This window comes from Myotis lucifugus, unplaced genomic scaffold (assembly GCF_000147115.1).
Source record: "Myotis lucifugus unplaced genomic scaffold, Myoluc2.0 scaffold_86, whole genome shotgun sequence".
Lineage (NCBI taxonomy): Eukaryota > Metazoa > Chordata > Mammalia > Chiroptera > Vespertilionidae > Myotis > Myotis lucifugus.
Window position 1 is genome coordinate 603498 of NW_005871134.1, and position 18198 is coordinate 621695.

General features: G+C 37.3%; 1 protein-coding gene across 1 annotated transcript in view; it reads left to right on the plus strand.

Moving 5' to 3' along the window:
* ACER3 (alkaline ceramidase 3) overlaps positions 1–18198 on the plus strand; it is an 85963-nt gene that overhangs the window by 41882 nt on the left and 25883 nt on the right. The window contains 2 exon segments of the mRNA XM_006109640.3: positions 2403–2513; positions 14771–14823. Coding sequence (XP_006109702.1) covers positions 2403–2513; positions 14771–14823 — 164 coding nt within the window.

The following is an 18198-nucleotide window of genomic DNA, read 5'->3' on the forward strand; positions in this document are numbered from 1 at the left end:
AAAACTCTACCTTTTATTCTCCCCTTTTAGGTTTTTGATAATACAATTTACCTGTTTTTATTGTGTGTTCATTCACAAATTATTGTAACTTTAGTTATTTTTAATATTTTTTTCCTTTTACCTTTATTGCTAGAGTGACTGCTAGTATACACCATCATATTACAGTTCTGAATTTGGCTATATATTTACCTTTACCAGTGTGTTGTATATTTTCATGTTAGTAAGTAACATTCTTTCAGATCAGCTTAAAGATCCTTGTTTTTTATCTGAGTGTTTATAGCTATAAATTTTCCCTTTAGCACTGCTTTTGTTGCATTTCATTAATGTTATGTTGTGTGTTCATTTTAATTAATCTCTAAGTATTTTCTAATTTCCCTTGAGATTTCTTCTTTGATCTATTGGTTGTTGTTTAATTTCCATAAGTTTGTGAAAATTTCCAGTTTTTCTTCTGTTATTTATTTCTAACTTCATTTTATTGTGGTTGGAGGAGATACTTTATATGGTATCTATCTTTTTAAGCCTCTTGAGACTTAATTTATGGCCTAATATATGATCTACCCTGGAAAATGTTCCATGTGCACTTGAGAAGAACTTATACGCTGTTGTTGTAGGGTAGAGTGTTCTGTATATGTCCATTAACTGATATATGTCTTACGTAATATCAGCTTCAATGTTGAAATTCATTTATTTGAAATTTTGAATGTATTGTGCCATTTTATTTTACCCGGAATAAATTTATAAAATAGTTTAGCTATTTATTTCTCCATTTTACTATTTATTTCTGCTCTTGGGTTTTTTTTTTAAATATATATTTTATTGATTTTTTTACAGAGAGGAAGGGAGAGGGATAGAAAGTTAGAAACATCGATGAGAGAGAAACATCGATCAGCTGCCTCCTGCACACCCCTACTGGGGATGTGCCCGCAACCACGGTATATGCCCTTGACCGGGAATCGAACCTGGGACCTTTCAGTCCGCAGGCCGGCGCTCTATCCACTGGAGCCAAACCGGCTACGGCTGCTGTTGGGGTTTTTTGTTGGTTTCTTTGCTAATGGTTTGAGTTTGGTTTTGTAAAGAAAAAGGAACAGCCCTGGCCAGTGTAGGCTCAGTGATTAAGCATTGACCTATGAACTGGGAGGTCATGATTCGATTCCCAGTCCGGGCACATGCCCTGGCTGGTGTGACTCAATTGGGTGAGCATTGTCATGAGTTCCATTCCTGGCATGGCATATGCCAGGTTTCAGGTTTATTACCTGGCACGGTACATACGGGAAGCAGCTGTTCATCGATGTTTCTCTCCTCTCTCCCTTCCTTTCTCTCTCTAAAATCAATTAAAAAAAACATATTAAAAAAACAAAAACAGAGATCAGATTAAGATTCGTTGCCTTTCATGTTTTACTAGAAACTAAAAACATTACTACAAAAATGAAATTTTAAAAAGAAGTGCAAAATGCAAATCATTATTTGTTAGTATTTGATTCAGCAGACAAAATTAACTCAACCCTGTATTTCATCTTGTCATACTATATCCATGGACCACCCTTTCCATGGCATTGGTGTAGGCTGCCTTCTCCAACCCATTTTTTGCTGTATCTTTGAGGTTTTTTTCTGAGACACTTTTTTTTTAAAAATATATTTTATTGATTTTTTACAGAGAGGAAGAGAGAGAGATAGAGAGTTAGAAACATCGATGAGAGAGAAACATCGATCAGCTGCCTCCTGCACATCTCCTACTGGGGATGTGCCCGCAACCCAGGTACATGCCCTTGACCGGAATCGAACCTGGGACCCTTCAGTCCGCAGGCCGACGCTCTATCCACTGAGCCAAACCGGTTTCGGCCTGAGACACTTTTTTATTTTACCTTAGAATTTACGATTTTCTTTAGTAGATATTCAGGTTGACAATTCTTAGTTTCATTTGTCTGAAGGTATCTTTATTTTACTTGGGTTTTTTTTGTTGTTGTTGTTTTTTTGTTAATCCTCACCTTTGAATATTTTTTTTCTTGATCTTTTAGAGAGAGAGAGGGAAAGACAGAGAGAAATGTTGATGTGAGAGAACCATATCGATTGGTTGCCTCCTGCACAACATTGGTTCCCCACCAGGGCCCAGGCCGGGAAGGAGACTGCAGTGAAGGTATGTGCCCTTGACTGGAATTGAACCTGTGACCCTTTGGTCCATAGGTCGACGCTCAATCCACTGAGCCAAACCAGCCAGGGCCTACTAAGGTTCTTATAAGAAATTTTTGTTGAGTAGAAAATTTTCTTTTAGCACCTTGTAAATATCATTCCACCATCTTTCTGAGAAGTTATCTCTTTAATGTTTATTAATGGCCAAGTGAATATATCTTTATTTAAAGTAGTATTGGTTAACTTAATTATCTTCTCGTGCTTTTCTTCTATAGGGAATACAGTGAGTAACCTGATTATGATTATACCTCCAATTTTTGGTGCAATTCAGAGTGTTAGAGATGGACTGGAAAAGCGGTACATTGCTGCTTATTTAGCACTTACAGGTATGTATAACACTTAATCTAAAAATAATATACAGTGTTCAGGCTGTTTTTCTCATTCATTCCTAATATTGGTTCTCAATTTTGTGTTATTAAATTGTTGTTATGAATTAAAACTCCATAAATCTTGCCAGTGAATTGAATGCATTTTTTTAAAATCATAAAATATTTCAAGCATACAGAAGAATAGGGAAAATATAACAAATATATCCATGTCTCTTATTATGGAGCTTTGTCAGATCTTAGCACTTTGCAATATTTGTTTCAGATCTTACTTTTTCTTTTTAAAAGAAATAAACTACAAACTATAGATAAAATTGAAGCTTCCTTTGTTTTCCTACCTGATTTTATTCCCCTCATTCTCCCAGCTCACCTACCAGAGTTAACCACTATACTAATTTGATTATCATTTTTCCATGCTTTTATATTTATACTACACTTATGTCTATTGTTAAAAGTATATAGTGGTATAGTACTAGGGGTCGAGTGCACGAAATCGTGCACCTTGAAAGGAACTGTGGTCTGTGAGGCTGCAGTGGGCACAGAGGCGGATCTTGGCCCATCTCCATGCCCCCGCCCGGCCCCTCCTACTGCAGCCCCCAGTCCCCTGTCTGCCCGTAGCCCTGCTCCCGCTGCTCCCACGTGCTGATGGCACTGGCCCTGCTCGCACCCGCTGATGGCATGGAGCTATTGGGGCTGGTACCAGCAGTGGGTGCAAGCAGGGCCGGTGCCGTCAGTGGTGTGAGCGGCGGCTGCTGCCCCTATTGCCCCTCAGGAGCAGAGGGAGGTGGAGAAGCCCTCAGGGAAGAGCGGGGCCGACAGCTGCCACTTGCACCCACTGATGGCACCGAGCAATGGGACCAGCATCAGGCGCTGGCAGCGGGTGTGAGTGAGGCCGGCACGGGCATCAAGTGCAAGCGCCGGGTGGGACCGCGGCGCAAGGGAGCAAAGAATTTTCAGTAACAACCAGAAGCTCTCCCTGATGACAGCGACTGACACCCCACCTTGGTCTGGCAACCCCCTTTCACCTGCTCCACCATCCTGCCATGGCCAACGCCCGCCACGTTCCGTGCGCACCCCCTGGTGGTCAGCGCATGTCATAATGACTGTATGTTCAGTTGTTCTGCTGTTTGGTCTGTATATTAGGATTTTTTATATATAGATGGTTTGCATATTTTTAGACTTTTTGTAAAGGACACTGCATTGTATGTATCTAACCATCTGCAACCCTCATATTCCTCTGCTTTCTGTGAGGCAGGGACTGTGTCTTAGTTGTATCCCTATTATTTGGCAATTTAGTGGTCCTCAATAAATGTTGCATAGATGCATGAATGAACTTTACTATAACTCAAGATGGGAAAATCACTGTCATGTTATTGCATTATCATCATAAAGACAAAAATAGCAAAGAACGTGAATTCTATTCTAGTTTGTTTCTTTTATATAACTTTCTAAGCTAAAAACAATTTTGTTTTGTTTTAGCACAAGATAGGTATTATTTATATATGAGCATAAATACTTCTAATTACGACAAAACTGTAAGCTATAGTGTATCATGCCATATTCTACCATAATTAGATTAGTTAGAGAGACTTTGATTTCTGAATCTGTTTGTCTATCATGATGTTTTAAGAAAGTTACTTGATTTTTCTTCAAAAGAAAGACTTGTCCACAAACTTAGCACTTTGCATTATTTCCTGGGGTGTGTTAAGAATGTTTATAAAATACAATAATTATAATCAGTAATAACAATAGGAATAAAAATATCTGAGGGATTTCTAGGTTGCTTTAGAATAATGGTGGCCTCTTATGTTAGAATATGTCCACTCATTTCCCCAGAAAACCAAACAGGTTAAGAAATAATGTAAATTTTAAAAAAATAATGTAAATAAAGCCATACTTAACCCACACTTCCAGCCTTAGGAGAAAAAGAATACTGTGAATTTCAACTTGTTTTTTAATACTAAATAAACACCACATTCCAACAGAACTATATCTGATGTTTTAGACTTGGGGAGGTTTGAAAAACTATATGGAAAAGAGGGAGAGAAGTTGGGGGCCTAAATCAGACAAAAACACCAATAGAAAGAGAAAGCTTCACAATACTAGTAAATACAAAATTTCTGAAAGCAATTTTGTATTTACGAAAATACCATAGGTCACAGTACTGGCTAACGGTAAAGGACTCGAAAGTATGTGAATCCTATGGTGGCAGTTTAGGAAAGGTATCATGGTGCATTATCTGCTTACAAGCAAATCTATGATGAAAAAAAGAAACAAACCAAGCAAACGACCATGGACCTATTTCCTCAAGAAGCACCTCAGGCAGGTCCTTTAGTAGGTATTCCAGAAGGCATTCTTATCATAGGACATGACAGCTCCATGCACTTTATTGCCCCGAAGACCTTCCAGTGGGACAAGATGTGGAGGTGGAGGTGGATGACAGTGGTATTGATGACACTGATACTGCGTAGGTCTAGGCCAGTGGTTCTCAACCTTCCTAATGCCGCAACCCTTTAATACAGTTCCTCATGTTGTGGTGACCCCCAACCATAAAATTATTTTCGTTGCTACTTCATAACTGTAATTTTGCTACTGTTATGAATTGTAATGTAAATATCTGATATGCAGGATGTATTTAGGCGACCCCTGTGAAAGGGTCGTTTGACTCCCAAAGGGTCGCGACCCACAGGTTGAGAACCCCTGGTCTAGGCTAATGTGTACATTTGTGTCTTAGTTTTGAACAAAAAGTTAAAAAGTAAAAATAAAAAGTTTTTTAAATAGAAAAAACTTATAGAATAAAGATGTAAAGAAAGAAAATGTTTGTACAATTGTGCTTTAAGCCAAATGTTACTACAAAAGAGTTGAAATTTTAAAAATATTAAAAAGTTTATAAAGTAAAAAAGGTATAGGAAGCCCAGGTTAATTTATATTGAAGAAATAAAGATATACTGTATTTTATTGTATCTTTTCTAGTTTATTGTATCTTTTGTTTAGTTACACAAATACTTACCATTGTGTTAAAATTGGCTACAGTATTCAGTACAGTAACCTGCCGTATAAGTTTGTAGCCTAGGAGCAATAAGCTGTACCATCTAGCCTAGGTGTGTAGTAGGCTATACCACCTACGTTTGTGTAAAGGCATTCTATGGTATTCGTACAAAGACAGAATTGCCTAATGACACATTTCTCAGAACATATCCCCATTATTAAGTGGCACATGACTGAAATCATTGTGATTTAAGCCAGTAATTTAAAACCGCATTACATAAAGTAGAAGCAAGCCAAAAGAAACTTTTTCCATGAGATTTAATTTTTCTCTTTACTTTCAAAATCACAAATTGTGATTTATCTTATTCCTTTAACATAGAAATATGTTCACTTATTCTTTACAAGTGAAGAAACAGTGTGTGTGAAAACAAAAATGACAAAGTTCTTGTCCCCAGAGAGCTTATGTTACATTGAAGACAAATGAACTTCAAATAAACAATAAAACATATTGGTAGTTGTATAAATGTATGTGTTGTGCAATTAAATGAGTAGATATTGGCAACAAGAAAAATAAAATGAGTTATAAAATAGTAAAAAAACCACATAGAGCAAGAAAAAGTCTATTAAAGATTTTTATTGTGCGGCTGTGTGGCTTAGTGGTTGAGCATCAATCCATGCACCATGAGGTCACCAGTTCGATTCCCAGTCATTCCCAGTCAGGGCACACGTCTAAGTTGTGGGCTCAATCCCCAGTGAGGGGCATACAGGAGGCAGCCAATCAATGTTGATGTTTCTCTCTTATCAATGTTTTCTATCTCTCCCTCTCTCTTTCTCTTTAAAATCCATTAAAAAACTTTTTAAAGATCTTTATTATCTAAGTCCAATGCTGAAATAGAAAGTTACTGAAGTAGAAATGTCAGAGACAGAAAGTCATTCCCCCAAAGTCATTTGCTTGGACATTCCTTAAGTTTAGTGTGATCATACCTATAGTCTGTCACTGCCAGACTAAAAGTCACCTGAAATGATTTTAAGAACATTATGCCTCTTGTCAAGGGGAAAATGAGTATACTTCAAATAAGCTAACCTACTTTCAAAATCTAATGATTCCATTCTCCATGTATATGAATTTTTTCATAGCTTGAGTTAGGGACTAGAAAATAAAATTTGTTGAAATCTATTGTATACCAGGTACATGCTAGGTAATCCTCAAGCAACCTTTCATGATAAACATTGTTATCCGTATTTTACAGCTGAGGTGACTGAGTCTCAGAGATTTAAGCAACTTGCTCAAGTTGATAAGTAATAAATGATAGATTATTTAAGGTCTCATTCTAAAACCTTTGTACACTCTCCACAGTGTGGTTAGTCAAGTGGGTCAAAATAAATGTGTATCAGAACATATCTTTGTTTTATTATAACCTTGAAAAGTTTGACTGTTAGCATGCCAAAATATTTGAATCAATAGGTTCCAGCTCAGTGAAATTCTATTATATGCTTGAGAGACTCTTACAACTGCAATCAAGTGCTATGAATATGAATATTTAATTAGAAGATGCAGATGGGACATTGACCTCTCTGTTCCAATTCCATTATTATTTTGACTGCCTCAGTTTTCACTTCAGCCATGGCCACCTGCTCCTGTTACTTGTTTTTTGGAAAGTGCTGTACAATTCCTACAAATGTGAATTTTATTTTAACTTTGGTGCCTCCATATTTTTAAGGGAAACATCATGGTGAAATGTTAGCTAACAGTCACCCTTATACTAATGAAACGTTTTATTCTCTATGTGACTGAATTAGTCAGTTTGCATGCAAGAGGAAGAAGAGAAAAATACTTAGATTCTTTTTTTAAGTATCTCCAGAATTTCTAATTTGTGTAATTTAAGGATCAATGAATGTTGTTTTGCTTTCACATATTTTACATTTGTTCCTTTGGCTTAAATAACTCAACTTCCCTATTTCTGAATTTTTTAAATTTGTGCCAATTTGGATAACATTTCAGAAAATATGCACCTGTTGATAAATTGTAGCCTGTCAGTGGTGAAAATTGGTTTTTACCAATATTCTCCAGCCAGGCATGCCTCTTTCAATTCAACCATTTTTTAAATGAAATAACCTATTTGGAAATCTATATTTATTGGCAGGTTAGTCCTCATCTGGATTCTCTGCCTTAGCCTCATCTTCAACAACTCTCCCCCATGTACATTATACTTTAGCTATGTCAAACTATTTGCCGTTTTTAGTGTCATACATATGTTTACATCTCTGCCTTTAGCCTCTTTTGTCTAGTAAGTTCACCATGCCTGTCATTCAGGACTCAGTTTAAGTGTTATTTCCTCTAGTAAGCCTTCCTTTAAACCTTCTTCAACTCCCTGATAGAATGAGATGACCCTTTTCTGTATTCCCGGTCAATACGTATACAGGCAGTCCTCTGGTTACGCCGGACTCAACCTACGTCGTTTTGTGGTTACGTCGCCATCTCCCATTTACAGTATTTATTAAAAAGAGAGTTCTGTCATTTTGACGTATGTACATATGTGCTTTATGTTTTTTAGTATCTATTTACCACAAGTAAAGGTCAGGAATTGTTATCTTTCTTTTAAATTTTTTTTACTGTTTGACTTCATTACTGCTGTGTATGTGCTCCATGTGAGTGACATAGGTGCTTATGTAGGTGGGTTCTGACTTATGGAGAAAATCGCATTACATCGCGCATAGGAACGGATCTCTGATGTAACCCGAGGACCTATTGTATCTCTATTGCTGCACATATTCTAATTATTTGTTTACTTTCTGACTTTCCCCTAATATTCTTTAGCAGTTAAGGGGGAAAGTGGCAGAATATGAGGTTGAAGAGATTTAGGAAGGGACCATATCATACAGGGCCTTACTATGGGCCCTGTATGTATACAATTTATAAATAAATTATATGTATACAATTTATAAATTTATATACATTTATGGAGTTGTTAAAATATTTTTTTGCTATCAAAGTTGGGAGACTACTCCTATAGACATTACTCTGCCTTGTAACCAGAGTGGTATAATTTAAAATGCAAAATTCATTATGTATCCTTCAGTATCCATGGGGGTTTGGTTCCAGGACCCCCTCAGATACCAAAATCTGAGGATGCTTAAGCCTCTAATATAAAATGGCATTAATATTTGCATGTGACCTACGCACATCCTCCTGTATACATTTTTCCCCCGATTACAGTTTACCTTTAACATTATTTTGTATTGATTTCAGGTGTACAGCACAGTGGTCAATCACATACCTCACAAAATGTTCCCCCCTATATCTTCAGCACCCTTCACAGAATGATGGCAACAGTATTGACTATACTCCCCATACTGTACCCCACATCTCTGTGACTATTTTGTAACTACCAATTTGTATTTCTTAATTCCTTCACCTCTTTCACCCAGTGCCCCAAACCCTCTGCCCTCTGGCATCTACCAGTCCACTCTCTGTGTCTCTGAGTTCATTTCAATTTTGTTTGTTCGCTTATTTTGTTCTTTAGATACCATATATAAGTGAAATCATATGGTATTTGTCTTTGACTGACTTATTTTATTGAACATAATGCCCTGTAGGTCCATCCATGCTGTCACAAATGATAAAATTTTCATTTTTTATGGCCAAGTAATATTCCATTTTATATACTGTATGTACCACAGCTTTTTTATCCACTCATCTATTGATGGATACTTAGGTTGATTCCATATCTTGGCTATCTGTCTATATTATAAAAACCCAGTGGCCCTAACGCCATAATGACCAAAGACCTGTGCACGTGGGCGGGGCTGCAAGCACAGCGAGGCCACGCGGGTGGGCAGGGCCACGCGATTTCGCGTGCTGGACTTCTAGTTGTAAATAATGCTGCAGTGGCCCTAACTGATTTGGCTCAGTGGATAGAGCGTCAGCCTGTGGACTGAAGGGTCCCAGGTTCGATTCCGGTCAAGGGCATGTACCTTGGTTGCGGGCACATCCTCAGTAGGGGGTGTGCAGGAGGCAGCTGATTGATCTGCCTCCTGCACACCCCCCACTGGGGATGTGCCCACAACCAAGGCACATGCCCCTGACCAGAGTCGAACCCGGGACCCTTCCATCCGTAGGCGGACGCTTTATCCACTGAGCCAAACTGGTCAGGGCAACAATTAGTGCTTTGAGCATCTTTTCATATGTTTATTGGCCATCTGCATGCCTCTTTGGGGAAGTGTCTATTCAGGTCCTCTGTCCATTTTTTTAATTGGATTTCTTGTTAGGTATTGAGTAGTATGAGTTCTTTATAAATTTTGGATATTAACCCCTTATCAGATGTATCATTGGTGAATATCTTCTTCCTTTCAATAAGTTGTCTTTTCATTTTGTTGATGGTTGCCTTTGCTGCACAAAATCTTTTTTTAAATCTTCACCTGAGGGTATTTTTTTTTACTGATTCTAGAGAGAGAGAAAAGGAGAGGGAGAGAGAAATAGCATCGATGTGAGAGAAAAATATCAATCAGTTGTCTTCCATACCCGCCCTGATGGGAGATTGAACCAGTGACCCATCGGTGCTCAGGAAAACACTCTAACCAACAGCTACACCAGCCAGGACTGTGCAAAAACTTTTTAGTTTGATGTAGTCCCATTTGTTTATTTTTTCTTTTATTTCCCTTACCCAAGGAGTTATAGCAGAAATATATTGCTAAAAATAATGTTAGATATTTTACTGCCTATGTTTTCTTCTAGGAGTTTTATGGTTTTGAGTATTACATTTAAGTCTTTAACCCATTTTGAAGTTTATTTTTGCATATGGTGTAAGAAGGTGATCTAGATTCGTTTTCTTGCATGTATCTGTCCAATTTTCTGAGCACCAATTATTGAATAGAGTGTCTTTACTCTAGTCTTCCTTTATACTTACTTTTTAAAAAAAATGTTTTTATTGATTTTTAGAGAGAGAGGAAGGGAGAGGGAGAGAGAGAGAGAGAGAGAGAGAGAGAGAGAGAAACATCGATTGGCTGCCTCCTGCACACACCCTACTGGGAATCAAGCCTGCAACTGGGGAATGTGCCCTGATGGGGAATCAAACCGGAGACCTCTTGGTTCATGGGTCGATGCTCAACCACTGAGCCACACTAGCCAGGCTCCTCCTGTATACTTTAAATCATCTCTAAATTATAGACAGACCTCAAAGATACTATGGGTTTGGTTCCAGACCACCGCAATAAAGCAAGTATTATAAAAAAAGAAAGTCACATGAATTTGTTGGTTTCTCAGTGCGTTATATAAAAGTTATGTTTATACTGCACTGTATGTATTAAGTGTGCAATAGCATTATGTCTAAGGAAAAACAATGTACATTAATTTAAAAATACTTCATTGCTAAAATAAATGCTAACCATCATCTGAACCTTCAGTGAGTTGTAATCTTTGCTGGTAGAGGGTGTTAACCTTCAATTTGTAAAAAGAAAAAGCAGTGTCTGTGGAGGGCAATAAAGTGAAATACAAGAAAGCGAGGTCTGTCTGTACATGAATATTCACAACAGCATTATTCATAATAGCCAAAATGTGGAAAAGTCCTAAATGTCTGTCTTAAGCCGCTCAGGCTATCATAACAAAATACCATAGACTAGGTGGCTTGAATAACAGACATTTATTTCTCACAGTTCTGGAGGCTGGAAATTCCAAGATTAAGGTGCTGGTCTGTTCAGTTCCTATTGAGAGCCCTCTTCTTAGCTTGCAGATGAATACCTTCTCCCTGTATCTCCACATAGCCTATATATTTTTTTAACATGGCCTATTTTTGTTGCATCCAGGTGGAGAGAGAGCAAGGTCCTGTCTCTTCCTCTTCTTATAAGGATATTAATTCTATCATGGGGACCCACCCTCATGACCTCATCTAAACCTACTTACCTCCCAAAGGATTCAGCCCCAAACACTATCATGTTGGGGGTTAGGGCTTCAACAAATGAATTTGGGGGGATACAGGCATGCAATTTATAACAATGTCAATAAACTGACAAATGGATAAATACAATGTAGTATGTCTATACAATGGACTACTATCTATATATATATATGAAAGCCTAAGTGACCGAATGACCAAACCACCAGCTGACTGGTCACTATGACACGCACTGACCACCAGGGGGCAGACGCTCAATGAAGGAGCTGCCCCTGGTGGTCAGTGCGCTCCCACAGCGGGAGCACCGCTCAGCTGATCAACAGGCGCCAGATGCAGGGCTCACGGCTTATGAGCACCGCTATGGCGGCGCAAGCCTCTCCCAATTGGGACTGACTGGGTGCGAGCCCGTGGCAGGCGTAGCAGGGTGGGATGAGCAGGAGAGGCAGGCGGCATTGGACTGCCGGCGTCCACCTGATCCCCGCAGGCCATGCTGAGGGACCCCACTGGTGCACGAATCCGTGCACTGGGCCTCTAGTTCACTCATAAAAGGAATGAGTTAATGATACATGCTATAACATGAGTGAACCTTGGAAATATGCTAATTGAAAGAAAGCAAACAGAAAAGACTATAAATTATGTGATTCCTTCCATTTATATAAAAAGTACAGAACAGGCAAATCTGTAGAGAGAGAAAATAAATTAATGGTTGTCTGGGGCTTAAGGAGTTGGAAGATTTCAGGAGAAATAAATAGTGGCTACTAATAGATATTAGGTTTCTGTTTGGGGTGATGAAAATATTCTAAAATTAGGTAATGACCGTGGTTGCACAACTATATAAACATATTAATAACAATATAACTGTGCACTTTAAATAAATTAATTTTGTAGTGTGTGAATTATATCTCTGTCAAGCTGATAAACAAATATTGTTGGTTTGCATTGCCCTGGTTGGATAGTTCAGTTGGTTAGAGCATCATCCCCATATGCCAAGGTTGTGGGTTTGCTCCCCAGTCGGCACATACAAGAATCAACCAATGAATGCATAAGTAAATGGAACAACAAATTCATGATTTTTTTCTCTCTCTCTAAAAATCCATTTTAAAAAAAGATGTGACAGCTGCTTTGCTTTAAAGTGGCAAAATATAAAATACTAAAGGCCCAGTGCATGAAATTCGTGCATGGGTAGGGTCCCTAGGCCTGGTGGGCGATCAGGGCCAATCAGGGTCTTCCGGCTGTGGGCTGGGGCCTCCCTTCCCCAGCTGTTGGCTGCTGGCCGGAACCTTCCTTCGTTCCGTGCCACCCCCTGGTGGTCAGTGCACGTCATAGTGAGGGATCAAACTCCTAGTAGAACTCTCAAGGGGACAATTTGCATATTAGGCTTTTATGTATATAGATTGTGTGGAGGCAGGGCTGCTGTTCTATTACATTTCTTTGCATTCTACATAGGTTGTTGAAAAGATAAATCATAAAGGGATCTTTACAAATCAGATTTTTAGTGTTCTATGTATAAACAGTACCAAGAGAACATTTGAAAGGGTTTGGATATAAATGTTCCTTGAGTGAAGCATGATTAAGTGGCCAGTCTCCCTTTTAGGATGAATGGTCATCCCACTTCATTTTTATTTTTTTACTTCATGAGTATATTGTGTGACTTTAAATAACACACAGAGTTTATTTTTCCCACTTATATTAACTTATCTATCTTTGCATCTTCTAATTTCTCCTTTTGAAAAGACACCAACCTTCCTACTTCCTCATTTCTTTAGTAAAACAAGTGCAATAACTTTTTTACTTTTCTCATCTCATTTTAAGCAGTAAAAAATAATGTAATCATGTATATAGTGTGTTGTTGTTTTTAAAAAGCAAGAGTAACAAAAAGTTTGAAATTTTTCTCAAGTGGCTTTGTGCAAATTATATGGTGACACCCCCATTTACCATGTCTGTTGGGCTAACTCCTATACATCCTTAAGGCGAACTCCTCTGGCATCATTCTTGCATTCTCTGACTTCCTTCATAAGTGCCCCTCTTCTGTGTTCCCATGGTACTCTATGCTATCTCCTTATCATAGCTCCGTGTACTGGCACCTTCTGTTTATCAGCTTGTGCCCTCTATTAGACTATATGCCTTATTAAGGCCAAGGTCTGGATTTTATCATTCTACCTCAACATCTGTAACTGACTTTTGGCAAATAGGAAGTGCTCAGTAAATGCTTGTTGAACTGAATGTAATGAATCACACTAAAGCCCAATTATCAGATGTGATAGGAGCTGATATTTGTTTGGTTGATTTTTAAAAAGTCAAATAAAAAAAAAAAGTCAAATCATATAATTACTTAAAAAGTATATATATATATATATATATCTCCTAAAATGTTTATTTTAATTAAAGCATAGTTGCATAATCTTTGACAATTATTTTATATAGGGTATCACCTTTGAATATGGGATTCTAATTATAGTTCTACTTAGCCTTTCTTGGATTAAAAACAACAAATTTTAAAACTCTAAAATGAAAGCAGTTTATTTAAAATAGAGGCACTTGGAAAGAACTTTGAGAAATGAATACAGAATCTTTAGATTTTTATTATTTTTCCTAATGTGTAACAGATACCTTACCCACACCTAATTCAACAGCAATTTTTATTAGCAACTCAATTTTATTTTAAGCATTTAAAATAGTTTTTGTAGAAACAGCAGCTCTTTTTTGGCAGTCATAGTTTTGATAACTAAATACAGTGGCATTAACAAGTTTGGGAATAAACATAACTGACTGGCTCTTAGTAAGCATACATTTCAGCTATTTGGATCAGATGTGCAAGGAAGTACTAAAGTAACTAAACAGCTATGCCATTAAAGCTTACCCTGAGCATCAGGTAATATATTTTACAGGTAGAACAGAGAATGTTGATTATATTTGTAAATCGTGTACTGGAGGGAATTTACTGTATTTTTTTCTATACCAAAATTTTATTAATTATAGAGCTTATGCAGAGTCTGCTATGTCCTGTCACAAGATTTCATAAACTTTGCTCTTCTTAAAACTCAGTGCCTTGAGCCCAGTTAGTGTGGCTAAGTGGTTGAGCATTGACCTATGAACCAGGAGGTCACGATTCCATTCTGATTCCTGGTCAGGGCCATGCCTAGGTTGTGGCCTTGATCCCCAGTAGCGGGTGTGCGGGAGGCAGTTGATCAATGATTCTCTCTCATCATTGACGTTTCTATCTCTCTCTCCCTCTCCCTTCCTCTCTGAAATCAATAAAAATATATTTGTTAAAACATACACTCAGTGCTTTGAAATGTCTTATTGCCTTCTTAAGTCACTCTGGCCACTTCCAAAGAATGTAATGCTAATGGCTTTGTTTGTTTGTTTTAATTTCAGTGGTAGGAATGGGATCCTGGTGCTTCCACATGACTCTGAAATATGAAATGCAGGTCAGTAATGACAAAATTGACTAAATGCTTGTTTCTTCTAATCCAGAAACACTTCAAATTTGAGGAAAGAGCATGTTACTAGAAGATAGTTGAAACAAGAGACTTGGGAAGGGGTGGGAGTTGAGATTAGTAATCTCTGGAGTTTTTACTTAAGGCCAAAGTATCCAGATGCACTAAGTGAAGTAAAGAGGCAAGCGAACAAGTTGTCCATGACAAGTGAGGATTATAACTGTTTAACCACCTCTGTGTAGGTGGGTACAATTTTAGAGCAGAGTCCCAGGGAGACATCTAAAAAAGACATCATCAGTTCTTAGATGCCTGCATTCCCTTCTGTCTCTCTCTTACAGAGTTCATTTGAATGATCTGGTTCCTCTCACTAGCAAGGTTTTAGAGCTATGCAAGGATTTTTATTTACTGCCTTTGCTCTAAGGAGGCCATATATCTAGTCCTCAATCTTTTGACCTCTTTTTTCTCCATCACTAACCCAGATAGTCTAGAACAGCACTGTCCAGTAGAAATATAATGTGAGCTACATATGTAATTTAAAATTTTTGAGGGGGCACATTAATAAAAACCACATTTAAAAATAAGTGAAATTAGCCCTAACTGGTTTGGCTCAGTGGATAGAGTGTCGGCCTGCGGACTGGAGGGTCCCAGGTTCGATTCCGGTCAGGGGCATGTGCCTTGGTTGCGGGCGCATCCCCATTGGGGGCTGTGCAGGAGGCGGCTGATTGGTGTTTCTCTCTCATCGATGTTTCTGGCTCTCTATCCCTCTCCCTTCCTCTCTGTAAAAAATCAATAAAATATATTTAAAAAAATAAAAATAAGTGAAATTAGTTTTAATATATTTTATTTTACCCAATATCTCCAAAGTATTACTTCAACCTGTAATTAATATTAAAATGCTTCACATCTTGAAATCAGATATATATTTCATGCTTGCAGTTAGATTAGGTTTCTTTTAAGTGCTCAGTAGCCACATAAAATAAAGCTAGTGGCTACTGTATTGGAGAGTGTTAATTCTAGAAGATCTGTATATGCAACAGTCTATAAATTATAACTGCATTAAATGTATAACACATATTTATAAGAAAGTGTTATGTGTGCTATATATGCCATGCTTGAGTTGGAGAATATACAGATTATGAGACACTGGTCTGACCTAATCAAGCATAGAAAACATTTCTTAACACTTTCTAGCTCAGAAAACATGATATAATATTAAAACTATTTTTAATAAAGTATAAATTATTTATGGTAAGATGATATAGCTTGAAAAGGATCTATAAAAATTAAAGACATTCAAACTATCTAATTTGAGGACATTTTCATCACCCCAAAGAGAAACCCATTAGCAGTCACTCTATACTACTCCCGCCACCTAGCCCCTGACAACCATGGATTTGCCTATTATGAATATTTCATTGCAATGAATTATATAATAGGTAACCTTTTGTGTCTGTCTTCTTTTAGATAGGCCAAATAATATTCCATTGTCTGGATATACCACATTTTGCTTATCTATTTATCAATTAATGGGTATTTGTGTTATTTCCATTTTTGGGCTTTCATGCATAATGTTGCTATGAACATTCATGTACAGGTTTTTGTGGATATATGTTTTTAATTCTCCTGCGTATATACTTAGCAGTAGAATTGCTGGGTCACTGGTAACCCTATGCTTAACCTTTTGAGGAGCTGCCAGGTTGTTTTTCAAAGTGGCCGTACCATTTTACATACCCACCAGCCATTCCTTCAGATCCTTGCTATTGCTCGTCCTTTTGATTATATCCATTCATGGGTGTGAAGTGGTATCTCACTGTGGTTTTGGTTTGCATTTCCCTAATGACTAATGATGTTGAGCATCTTTTCATGTGCTTATTGATTATCCATATATCTTCTTAAGAGAAATATCTATTCAGATCCTTTACTCATTTCTAAATAGGGTTATTTGCTTATTTTCATTGAATTGTAAGAGTTCTTTATCTGTTCTGGATACTAGACCCTTATCAAATATATGGTTTGCAAACATTTTCTTCCATTCTGTTGGGTGTTTTTTCATTTTCTTAAGAGCACTCTTTGAAGCAAAAAGGTTTTCAGTTTTGCTGAAGCCCATTTTACCTATTTATTTATTGTATATGTATGTATATGTATATGTATATGTATATGTATATGTATATGTATATATATGGAGAAACAACTAGATGAATGTGCTGAGATAAAATGTCAGGCAAGACAAAGCATCTGAGTGAGGGGAAGGATAGGCTCCCCTACTATGTGTTGATCATATTGTGACAAGAATATTGCATTCAATTCTGAGGACTAACCTAGCATCTGTTCAAATGAAAGGCACCAGAATGGTGAAAGAACTAAAAACCTGAGGGGAAGGAACTGGGAATACAATCATGTGCTGATTAACATAGGAATATGGTCAGAAATGTGTCATTAAACAATTTCATTGGAGTGCAAGCATCATAGAGTGCACTTACTAGTATACAAACCTAGATGGTATTGTCTACTACTGAAATTGTATGTGCTATACTTTTATACATCTGGCAGTGCAGTAGGTTTGTTTACATCAACATCATCACAAACGTGAGTAATGTATGCACTAAGACATTACTTTGGCTACAATATCACTAGATCTCAAGCCTGTTCACTTACATCTATTCCCAATTCTGCTACCTTAATTCAAGTAGCAATTTTCCTTAGCCTGGACCGCTGTAACCTCTTGGCTAGACCTCCCATGTCTACGCTTTCTTTCTTCAGAACATTCTCCATACAGAATTGGTTTTAGGACAGGTTTAAGTATTAGCAATAACCTAACACTCAGCTTAGTGTCTCACTTGTAATATAATACATAATAGCTATAATCATCATTATTATTATTATTGCTAATAACATTATCTTTCAGAGGCATAGGTTACTTAGATTAACTAAATGACTTTCCCGACCATTAATACCTCTTCTTATGTATATTAGTGGACATTTTATCCATCTTAGGTGATATAGAAAAGGGCAGAAATGCAAAAGAATACTGATAGGACCCATAGACCTCTAGATGGTGAGCATCATACTTTCTTGGAAATGTGATACTATAGTTTGTTATTGCCAAATGATCTGAGCTGCCCAGTGCATCCTGCATTCTACTTAGCTATGTACATTAGGACAGATAGGTGAATGGATACGCTTGATTATTCAAAAACAATAAAATAAACACACTCAGGATAGATTAGATAATGATAAATATATAAAAGAATTAATAAAAGATATTAGATAATGAGGTGACCATTTTAATCATGAAATTTTACTTTATTTGCATAATAATTGCAACTCTACAGTATTGACATCCTGTTATCTGTCTTTGTTTCTTAT